Below are 12,272 nucleotides of genomic sequence, written 5' to 3'. Positions count from 1 at the left end.
ATTGTGCAACCATTCCCATCATCCATCTCCAGAAATTTTTCATCATCCCAAACTGAAGTGTTGTACCCATTACACAATAACTCCCCATTCCCCTTCTCTCCAGCCCCTTGTAGCCTTTGTTCTGTTCTGTTTCTATGAATCTATTTCAGGTACCTCATATAAGTAAAATCATATTTGTCCTTTTGTATCTGGCTTATTTCATTTAGCATGATGTCTTCAAGGTTTATGTATGTTGTAGCATGTCTCAGGATGAAATAACAGCTTTTTCGGTTGTAATTTCAAGCTCCAGTCCCACTATTTTTAGAGAAATGCATCTGAGTTATGTTAGACTCTTTCCTTCCTTTGCATATTTTGTTCCTCTTGGAACTATTTTTTGATTACTCTGTCCTGACTACCTCCAAGTCATTCATCTGACTTAAATAGAATAAGTACTGAGAAAGAATTGCAAAGGTTACAAGATGTTCAGTGACAATAAAAGCCACCATACATTAGATTTTTTTGTTACAAATTACTTGCAAATATGCAAACTAGCTGTCATATTAAAGGGACCTTGGAAAATATTCAGTCTATTTTGCATTAAGAGGACACTGATATTGGAACAGGTAAATAATATTCAAAGTTTGCACAGCCATTTAGTATCACAGCTGGAAATCAAAGAACCTAAGTTTTATGATTAGTGGTCATTATTTTTAGATACAGTGTGCTTTTAGTGCACAGTCAAAACAAGTTTGGAGAACCAATGGCTTTAGGCAACATTTATTCATTCATACTACTAAGTTTCAACTATTTTACTAGGCTATTAGGAATGTCATAGTAAGTGGAACCTCTGGCCTCAAATAGCAGAGCCTGGGGAATGAACATGGTAATAGAAAGACTAAGATTTAAGATTTATCTTAACCTTTTTTTTTTCCAACCTTTTTTTTTTCCTTTGTTGCTGTAGCCTGATCCCATATAAGTTGATGCATGATTGGAAGGAACTGTTTTTTCATGGAAAACCCATATATGAGCAAGCCTCTCTTAGACATTTACCAACTAAGCTCTCTGCAGAACACCTTGTAGAACTGGAGAAAAGGAACTTGCTAGATAACAATGATTATGAAGAATATAAGGTACCTATCAACATGGAATAATTAAAGAGAATGCAACATAATAAATGCCATTGCTTTAGCATTAATTTTGTGATATTATTTCTTTTCATCTCTATTAAATAAAATGGGGTGTTTTGTGTTCCATTTTGCCTTAGTTTAATTTGTATTTATAGTAATAACTTAAATGCCTAGCCTATTCATAATCCATTATCTGTTACTTCCAGTAATATTGGAGAGTGGTCTGAAATAAAATTAAGCATAATGCAGTAGGTGGATTTCAGAATTTTGAAGTTTTTAATTTATTCATTAGCAGTTTTCTTTGTGTGGCCTTCGCTTCAAAACCCCTGGTTAAATGTGTTTTCCTAGTAACTTATCTACATAGCATGTTGCTTTTAGAGGAAAATAAAAGGGGAGAAGATCTGAGTTTTTGAGTGACATAGATGCATTTTTATTCAATAATTTGATTCAGTTTTTTGTTTTTTTTTAAGTATGGGTGCCAGCTGTGCTTCTTAAAAGAGCTGCTGAAAGACCATTGGGATAAACCAGGCTGAGGTCTCATTATTGGCACTACCAACTGCTAACTATGAGGCCTTAAGTGCTGAGAGTCTTGATTTCATATCCGATATATGAAATGGGGATAACAATATGACTACCTTATTGTGTTGTTGTGAAACTTATTTAAGATAATATGTGTTAAACACTTAGCCAAGTGCAATACATGTTGATGCAAATAATATGTACTAATTTCTTTCCTGACCACCTTGCCTTCCCTGTCCCACTTCATCTCACCTTTAGCAGGAAAAATATGAAATGAATAGCTATGGGATAGAAGTTCTGGGTAGATGATCAGCAATGGAATGGCAAATGAGGCTTTTTATTCTTAGAAATATGATTGAATGAGTTTTAGAAGGATAGTAAGTGCAATATGAAAAAAAGATAATTTGACCCAATCATTTTCTGATATTTAGCAAATACTCAGTGTTTTTGAAAGAAGGCACAAATAAAATGAATGAGTGACAATAAACAGGGAAAAGTGTAAAATAGCACTAATATGAAAATATTAAAAGATAAGCTTTTTATAAAAAGATAAGTAAAGAAAGTGAGATTTTGTTGTTGTTATGAGAAACTAGATGTATATCATATTTTAATTGGATGACTCTATATATACATCTCACTAAAATAATTGTTTATTAAGGATTGACCAGAACCTTATAGGATATATGTTCATATTTATTTGAATGGTCATAGAATATTCTAGATCTAGTATGTCAACCTAACATACAATGCTGTCTAAAAAATTCTTTGACATTGTCAGCCTATGTGAAGGTATTTCTTTCCATTGTAGATTCTAAGTCATTTTATTTGACAGATTTTGCTGACTCATGAAATATTTGTTTCTGAATTATTTCTTAACCATATCTATCTTGTTGCTTTCATAAATCAGGAGACCTGGTAGTCTAAAGCTTAGCAAAGACTTGTCTTTTTAACTTTTTTTCTTGTTTGGGAAATTGTTACCACAGGAACATGCTTGTCATAGCCACATCCTGAAGCAGCTGGTATGTTTCTTTTGCAGCAAATTATAAACATTTTTTAGGAGTATGTGAACGTCTGGTAATGCAGTGTATTTTGTTTCTGGATTTTGCTGTTGTCCTGGAAGTGAATATTACCTTAGGATATCTGATATGTGTTTATATGCTGTGTTCCTTTTGACTTTGTGATAGAAGCTATACCATATACAGGTGTTAATGGATATACTATAAACAGTCCTTTATTAGTCTCTATTATTAGAACTTTAATTTCTTCAGATACTTCTTAAATGTTTTGCATTTAAGTAAAAAATAAATGTTTCAAGTTTGAAAATACATTATTTGGCTTAAATCAGTTCAATGCAGTTCAGCCACTCAGTCATGTCTGACTCTTTGCGACCCCATGGACTGCAGCACTCCAGGCTTCCCTGTCCATCACCAACTCCCAGAGCTTGCTCAAACTCATGTCCATCAAGTCAGTGATGCCATCCAACCGTCTTATCCTCTGGCTTAAATAGTCTTTCACAAGAAAGAGGGGGTCCCCACATATGGCTTAATAAACATGAAACAGTTTTAGCAAAGTGCTAACTTTGCTCAGAATTTTTAATCCTTCAGCCAAACACACAGCTTAAAAATTGATCTTCAAAAAGTTTACATTCTTAGCATATTTTATTAATGCCTATATCCACCATCCATTCATCCAATACCTTGGCCACCTGATCCGAAGAGCCAACTTATTGGAAAAGACCCTGAGGCTGGGAAAGATGGAGTGCAGGAGGAGAAGGGGTGACAGAGGATGAGATGGTTGGATGGCATCACCGACTCAATGGACATGAGTTTGAGCAAACTCTGGGAGATTGTGAAGGACAGGGAAGTCTGGTGTGCTACAGTCCATGAGGTTTCAAAGAATCAGACACGACTAACAACTGAACAGCAATATCTACCATCTGTATAGAACTAATGCTTCCTGGTTTTGAGATCACACTTTTAAAACTTGGTTAGAGGAAGCTATGTGTTCAAAAATTTTTAAATATTTCACCTAGAAACTGACATAAAAACAATTTTTTGCTTATGTCCATGTCATATATAGCCACCAAAAATTTGACTCCTTTTTCCTCACATTATTTCCCAATCATCATACTCTCTTCGTAGAATGGCTACATGTGAGAGAACTCTGGACCAGGAATGGTGTGGCCAAAAATATCATTTATCTCTCCTAAGAGGGAGGCAGAAGCCTCCTCATGGAGACATACCCTACTGGGATTCCCAAGCAACCACTACAGGATAAGAAAGAGTTGTTTAGTGGAGAGTGGGGAGGAGTTCAAAATCCTATGGACCATGAACCACAGGCTAAGCCAAGAGCCCAACTGCTCCAGTTCAGTTGACAGCATGGCCCCCACATAGCAGCCACTGGTTCTGAGTTACTCAGTGGACTCCTGTTGGTAAACCCCAAACTCCCCTAAACGCAAATCCCTTCCATGCTTCTTACTGGCAAATGACTCACAGGTCCATAGTATTTCATTTTAACGTAAGCTGCTTATTAGCAATTAGCTACTGAATGAGTTTGAGTTACTATAACTGGGTATTAAAACTAAATTTAGCTCATGGCCACGGTTTCCTGCTGATGCAGATATTTCTAAGAAGTCCCTACCACAAAGCACTTGGCAATTTGAAGGCTCTACTGTGCATGCCCACGAGCAGGGTGTCATTGGAATACCTACAATTTGGAGGGAGGATGTTTTGTGTCCAGCACATCATCCGTGTTGTCTGATGCTGGTCATAGTTTTTAATTGCTGTTATTTTTGTTTTCAATGAAAATCGCTATTTAATGATCTCTTGAGTTTGCTGTAGTTGTTAGGTTAACCCTACGTGTATTGTAATGAACGTTTTTATCAGCAACACTTTGACTCATGATTTTACATTAACTAGACTTTAAGATGTAGCTGTATATGTTAGGGTTTAACATTCATACTCTTGTCACTACTGCAGATGTATCCCCAAATTTATTTATACAATAGCACTTATTATCACTGGATTTTTTTTTCCACTAGAAAATAGGGTTGTGGAACTAAATGAGCCATGGGGGGTCTATCTTCCTGTATAAGTCTCATCTGACTTATTTGACCCAAAGGCACTATCCAAATACTAACTACTTCTTACTGTCCAACTCCGGCCTTTGTTGTTGATCCAGTGGCTCTTTAGATTTGACATTTGACAGTAGACTCTCCAGCCTAGCTCTTGCATGGCTCTCTGACTTCCCAGTGAACAATCCAAATTTTTATGGTTCAGTATTTAATCAGGCTTCCCTGATACTCAGTAAAAAATCCGCCTGCAATGCAGGAGAGCCCAGTTCAATTCCTGGGTTGGGAAGATCCGCTGGAAAAGGGATAGGCTACCCACTCAAGTATTCTTGGGCTTCCCTTATGGCTCAGCTGGTAAAGAATCCGCCTGCAATGAGGGAGACCTGGATTCAATCCCTCGGTTGGGAAGATCCCCTAGAGAAGGGAAAGGCTACCCACTCCAGTATTCTGGCCTGGAGAATTCCATGAACTGTATAGTCCATGGGGTCACAAAGAGTCGAACCCAACTGAGTGAATTTGTTCCCTTTGGGCTGAATATCAGTTTGAAGCCCTTGTTACTCAGGAGGTATTGTTGGATAACTAACTGAAGCAAAGTGATAGATTTTAGTACATGAGTCTTAAGGTCATGTGAAGAGAACTTTTTTTTTTTTTAATTGTGGTTGCTGTTTTGTTCTAGTATGTGTTTAAAGATATCCATTGTATTAGCTCAGGCTATCAAAAGAAAATACGGTAGACTTGGTGGCTTCAACAGTAAGAATTTATTTCTCATAGTACTGGGAAATCCAAGACCAAAGTCCCAACTGATTTGATTTCCCAGTGAGAACTCTCTTTCTGAATTTCTCATGGCCACCTTCTTGTCATGTCCTCACATAGAGGAGACAGAAAGAGAATTTTGATCTCTCTTCTTCTTCTTCTTCTTCTTCTTCTTCTTCTTCTTGTGAAAAGTGAAAGTGAAGTCACATCTGACTCTTTGCGACCCTATGGACTGTAACCCACCAGGCTCCTCCATCCATGGAATTTTCTAGGCAAGAGTACTGGAGTGGGTTGCCATTTCCTTCTCCAGGGGATCTTCCCGACCCAGGGATTGATCCCAAGTCTCCCACATTGCAGACAGATGCTTTATCATCTGAGTTACCAGGGAATCCTTAAAAGGTCCTTCTTAGAAGGACCCTAATCCTGTCCTGGAGCCTCCACCTTTATAACCTCATCTAACCCTAACTGCCACCCAAAGGCCCCACCTCCAAATACCATCACAATGGAGAGACACAACATATGAATTTTGGAGAGACAGGATTTAGTCCATTACATATGTGTTTATTCAAGACACTTATAAAATGTCTCAAAGTGCAAACTTACTAGTCAAGTAAGGAATCCCTAGTTTCAAATGAAATTGTTTCATGGCCTCTTTTGTGCCCTTCTGGGAAAGAAGTCTTAACTTAATGACTTACCTTCTGACTATGAATTTATGATGGTTTTATCTTTTAGTTTCAGACATGTCAGAATATATGTGACTGTTAAGTAGGTCGAGTAAGCAGTTGCTTATATGATGGGAGTGGAGATTTTCTGCTGGCGTATTGTGCTCTAACAATTCTGCCAGCCATTGTACCTGATGCCCCATATTATCATGTGCACTGAAGACAAGGATAGATGCATCAGAGGAACCTGCTAAAATACAAACATCTCCCAAAATAGATAACCAGAATCATGATCTGCCTCTAAAATAGGAGCCAAGAAGGAAGCTTGGTACTGAACAGAATGTTCTCATGTTTGCTATATGAATTTCATAGCTGTAATGTTCTTCTGTCTTTGCTTAGAGTTTTGCCTCCAACTCCCTAAGTGAAGTGTAAGTTGCTCAGTCGTGTCTGATTCCTTGCAACCCCATGAACTGTACAGTCCATGGAATTCTCTAAGCCAGAATACTGGAGCAGGTAGCCTTTCCCTTTTCCAGTGGATCTTCCTAACCCAAGAATCAAACCTGGCTCTCTTGCATTGCAGGCAGATTCTTTAGCAACTGAGCTATCAGGAATGCCCAACTCCCTAAATTTTTCCTCAAATGGTAAGGCTTTCTAGGCTAGGCCTCATCGTGTAGCTGTGTCCTGGTAGAATCACCTTTATGCCCTAGAATGCTCATTAATGGCCATCAAGTTTACTGATACTAACTCACAAAGCAAAAAATCATTGTATTAGTTTTCAAAGGTATACCTATAGATGGCTTAGGCCCAGGACTGCCTTCTGACTATTATGGGCCAAGAATTTCAGATGACTGGGGTAGGCTTTGCAGAAGTCTGGCACTGTGCCTGTGGGGTATGTGTCTTATGTAATGGAAGGGAAGCCTGGGTCACTGGTAGAGTATTTAGCTTCAAATTACTAGAATTGAAGACAAACTAAGTTCATTAGAAAACCATGGTAGGAACAGTTGAATTAAGGTATCAAGATCAAGGCATTAGACCAGAATGGAGAAATGATTTGCAAAATTAAAGAATTGGTACCTAGATAGAAAGTGGAATGGAAAGAGGAGTAAGAAGGACATAGCCAGAAAGAAGAGCCCTGGGTGACTGCTATGAATGAGACTAATAGTGAAGTTCACCATTCATTGTTATTTGCTCTAGATCACATAGAATAGGGAGAATCTAATTCTGCCCCAGGCTCCTTCTCATCTAGAACCAGCCAAGATAAGGTGTTAAAAATCTTCCCTGGGCTTCCTGATTTTCTTGTTCATCCTTTGCCTATTTTGACAACTATAGGATCCAGCTTCTATACCACAAGTCTAACTTCTCTTCAATCAACTGCTCAGACTTCCCATCTAGTATTTTAGAGATAGCTCTATGGATCTGGTAGATAAATATGGCAAGAACACAGTGGTGTTATTAACCTCAAAAAACTTTAATGGACCCAGGAAAGTCTTTGACTTTTGGTGTTGGGCAGATGTGTTGGGCTGAGAACTAGAGAAACTTCCATCCAAATGACGCCTTACTCTACCACTCCTATCCAGTACCAGGGTCTGTCAGCCATAGCCTGGAGTACACTGACCCCACAGTAGTCTTTCTTACATTGGTCAGTGCCATTCCTAAGCTATTTTGGAGTGTTGTATACCTCTTTGATGGCTCAGATGGTAAAGAATCTGCTTAGAGTGCAGAGGACCAGAGTTTGATCTGGGTTAGGAAGATTCCCTGGAGAAGGGAATGGCAACCCACTCTAGTATTCATGCCTGGCAGGCTACAGTCCATGGAGTCGCAAACAGTCAAGACACACCTAATCAACTAGCACTTTCACTTTCATACCTCTTTGAGATATCAACATTTAGTAGCAAAACAAGAAAATAGAGTGACAGTGGTCATTATTATGAGAGAAGGTATGCTATTTGGAAAAATCGTGTGACTTTTGCAGTGACAAGATTAGAATAAATCTTCTAACCAAGTGTCTGACTTGGTTAGAAGTGTCTTCTACCCAAGCCTATCTGACTGTCCCTGGCTGGGCAGTGGCAACACATGGGTGAATTCCAATGTAGAGGCCTCTGGAAAAGTTCTTTCTATGGTCTGCAAGATGATAGATATTAGTTTAAAAAAAAAAAAAGTGATCTGGAGGGAGACTGCCACCTCCCTGATGATGAACAGAGCATAGTTTGAACATCTAAGGAATGAAGATTACTATTTTCATGAGGATAGCCACCACCACCAGAATTGTTTGTGGCACAAGGAAAGATCTGATATAAAGTCCATTGTGATGCTGTCCCAAGGGCACTTGGACATCAGGAGAAATGCAGTAACCTTATTCTTATTTTGTTTTAGACTCAGGCAACTGAGCTTTGAAAAATGCTGGGCTACCTACACAGCTCCTGCAACTCCCAGGGTGCCACATTCAATGCCTTGGAGGGCCGTGTGGCTTGCCGGGACATAGAATAAACCAGTAGTGGGAGCCTGTCATTTCGGGGCAAATAAGGTGTTCTTTCTCATGATCTCAGTGGGTCACTTTGCGTATGTGGAGTCAGACTGCTAAGCAGAATCTCCTGCCCGTTGTTCACATCTGATTTGTCCTTGGGTTTCAGTAATACTGAAATGCGTTTGAAACAGGGGGTCTCTTAGAGTGGCTTCATCTCAGTTACCCCCGGTAATCTGAAGACAAAGTATCAGCCCAGTGATTCCAGCTGCATGACTTACAAGTAATTGGTAGCTCAGAGTTTTGGAAAAAGAAGCCTGCTGTGGCTCACAACTGCTGAGCTTGCTGAATTTCTAAACTTGTCAGAAGCTAGTTATTGGATTGCATAGGGAGGTGTCATGTGGGCTTGTAGGCTTTGACAGTGGTCTTTGTAACTTTGTTGGTGACTGACCGTAGCCAGTTTGAATTTTCCTCCTTCCCTCCCATATACAGCCATATCACCCTAAACACACTTGATCTCATCTGAATTTTCCTCCAAAAATAACCACAAGGTACATGGATGTTGTTGTCCTGGGTCTTTTGTGACAGACTAGAAGTAAACATGTCTGTTTCCATAGTATAATATCAGGAAAGATTGGGGAAGACTGCCCCTGGGACAGCAGTGAGCAGGCTTCTGAGTGAAAGCCATTATGGGATCAGAACCAGTCCTTCATATTTCCTGATGAGGCAGAATTAACCATGGGATCAATTGATAGAAAGGTGCTGGCTATTCACAGTGCTACTTCTAGCCAGAACAGTCTTCAGCTGAGCAGAGCAGGTGAAGCTGTGATAACATCTGCTTTTCCTTCGTTACCATGGGCAACACTTGCACTTCCTGGCCACAGATAAGATGTGGTCCAGACTGAGCAATCTAGCTTAGAGGGATGTGGTGGCATGCCTTCTCCCCGGAGTTGCACCTACCATGCCAACATCAGTGAGAGCTGCCCAGCACCATGCCCCTGCCTCATCTGGAAGTCAACGGCCAGTCTGTTTGTAAGAAAGGCGTAGCCAGACATCTGACCATACTCTGACCTGACTGGAGGTCAGGTGACCTTAGAAAGGCTGCCAGTCTCACTTAGCAGAGCCAGCTCATCTTTTCATGTTGTTCTGAGTTCTTCTTGGAACTGGGTCTTGATACAGAGCCCATTCCATGACAGCTCTTGGAAGAGGGGTCAGGATTGAGCTGCCCATCACCTAACTGGACCTCTTTCCTTCCTCCTTGTTAGAGGCAGAAGAGCACAGCCTCCATTTTTCCATCAATCTTCCCCATCTTTGATAGGAACCTGCCTCTCAAACAAGTCCCACACAGTAGTCAAGCCCTGAGGAGTTGCCAGTTAACATGAGCTGAATTTCCCATCTGGCAGAATACCCAACCATCCTTTCTTCTTCTGAGAACCGTGGGTGGTTATAAGGAACTTTATAAAGTCTGAATTACAAACATAAGCAGTTCCTCCAGATTCCCTCAGGGTTTGGGAGTGGTTGGAGGAGAAAGTCTGGGAAAGCAAGGCAAAGGACAGAGGCTCCAAAACCACCAGGTTGTATGTTAGTACTTCCCTGTGGAATTTGGTGTCTTCCTGAGTGCCAAATCCTCCAAGCACAGTAACTGGAATGCAGCCACTAGACTTTCCATGTTGCAATAATAATAGATGTGTTTCTATGATATCTGATTCCCTCTGGTAGGAGGCAGGACAGACCTGAACAGAGAAGGTCAGGCATGAGAACAAGCTCCAGGGCTCATTGAGTTCTCAGAGCTGGAATAAAGGTGGTCAAGATAATTTACCTGATGTAGTCAGAAAAAGGAAGAGACAAAGGTGGGATCAAGCCAAGGCCTTTGAGCAGGCCAGTGATCAAAGCTGAGATTGGGTAAGAACCAGGCTAGAGGATGGAGACGAAGCCAGCAGATTGGAAGCTAGGCAGAACTGGAACAGGCCAGGACTCAAGACGAAAGGCTTGGAAGTTAATTGCCACAAACAGAGCTAGAATTTCTGCAGCTTATTTTTATTATCTGCCAGTCATGTGGTATACCCTGGGTCAATGTAATCTGTGAGACCCAAGACAAATATCCAGTTAGGAAAATGAAACGAACCAGATCATAATAACTTGCCATAGAGCAGGCCTTACCTATTCATTCAGTCAGGCTGCTCCTTACCCCCTCAGCACCCTGTAAAAATCTCTGGCAGAACTTCTTACAAAGTCCCATTTTATAAATTCTTTATAATTTAGTACATTTTAACTGAAATGCTTCCTGCTGCCATGAAAAAGGATGCCTTGGTTTAATGGAGAAGCTCTTTGAAAATCATACTACAAGCTGTTACTTCTAGACATGCTTCCAGGGTTAGCTAGTTTCATACATTGTGGATTCTTCTTAACTTCCATCTGTGAGGGTGACTCTTGCTGATCGTATCCTAGATTTTAGGTTGGCTTGTGTCTATCTTATTTGGAGAACTAAGTCATCCTTGTACAACCTTGTACTTAATCAAAATTAATAAGATGCAATATCCATGTATTCACTCATTTATTTAGTTCACTTATATTGAGCCTGTACTACCAATTGATTGATTCACTCTTTCATTCATTTCATTCACATTTCATTCACTCATTCATTTCATAAATATTGAATGCCTATTAGGTTCCAGCATGGTTCTGGAAATTGGGAATAAAAAAAAAGAACCTTCAAAAACAAAGTCTCTTTTGCCATTGTCCTTAAACTAGTCATCTTTATTCTGGCCTGATTTCCCTCTTTTTTCAGTTTTCCTTTTCCCTCATCATGTTCTTATTCCAACCTGACACATCTCCCTTTACTTACCCTTTATCTTTAGTCTTATTAGGAATTTCACAGCTGTATTTTTAAGGTGATGCTGTAAAATATGTTCTACCAAATCCTCAATCTGTCCATCTCCACTGGTCAGGCTTCAGTTCTCTGCCTGACCTAAGCCTTCAGTTCTCTTCATGGTCAACATTCTATCCCATTGTGTCTGACCACATTCTGCAACTAACCAGTGAGGGAAGAGGGCTTTATTCTGACTCCTTTGTGAGGAAGCATGCCTTTCTGATCACAGTGCACTTCTTGTTGGGCAAAAATGTAGCTGCTGTCTCCCTTAAGGGTATTGCCATGTGTGCTTCCAGCAGCAGCAAGAGAACTTCTGTTAATAGTTAAGCATTCAGAGTCAGTGGTCACACAAGCCTTTCACTCAACCTTTACAACCACCCTGTGAAACAGATATTGTTATCATACAAAGATGAAGGAATTGACAAGAGTATAAAGCACTGAGTGCTCAGTCATTCAGTCATGTTCGACTGTTTATAACCACATGGACTGTAGCCCATGAGGCTCCTCTGTCCATGGGGTTTCCCAGGCAAGAATATTGGAGTGGGTTGCCATGCCTCCTCCGGGGATCTTCCAGAACCAGGGATTGAACCACATCTCTTTCATCTCTTGCATTAGCAAGTGGATTCTTTACTACTGCGCCACCTAGGAAGTCCTCATAAGTTATTAATAAGTGCTTTAATACTCTGGTTAGGCAACAAACCCGTATTTCTTTCCTTTTTAAATACATATTTTTATCTGTACAGTTCTTTTTATGCTTCAACTTTAGAACCATTTGTGATATCCTGAAGGAAAAATAAATAGCACTAACACTTTTGTTTCATTACATTAAATC

General features: G+C 39.9%; 1 protein-coding gene across 6 annotated transcripts in view; it reads left to right on the top strand.

Moving 5' to 3' along the window:
• The window catches only part of SPEF2 (sperm flagellar 2), a 187,896-nt gene that overhangs the window by 46,444 nt on the left and 129,180 nt on the right, over positions 1-12,272 (top strand). For all 6 annotated transcript variants that reach the window (XR_006273380.1, XM_043488877.1, XM_043488878.1 and 3 more), the window contains one exon: positions 941-1,109. Coding sequence is in view for 5 of the 6 variants with exons in the window: in XM_043488877.1 (XP_043344812.1) it covers positions 941-1,109 (169 nt within the window). In the remaining variant the exon portion in view is untranslated. The remainder of the gene's footprint in view (positions 1-940; positions 1,110-12,272) is intronic.

This window comes from Cervus canadensis, chromosome 16 (genome assembly GCF_019320065.1).
Source record: "Cervus canadensis isolate Bull #8, Minnesota chromosome 16, ASM1932006v1, whole genome shotgun sequence".
NCBI classification, from domain to species: Eukaryota; Metazoa; Chordata; class Mammalia; order Artiodactyla; family Cervidae; genus Cervus; species Cervus canadensis.
The sequence above is the reverse complement of the archived record's forward strand: the minus strand, read 5'-3'. Positions and strand labels throughout refer to the sequence as shown.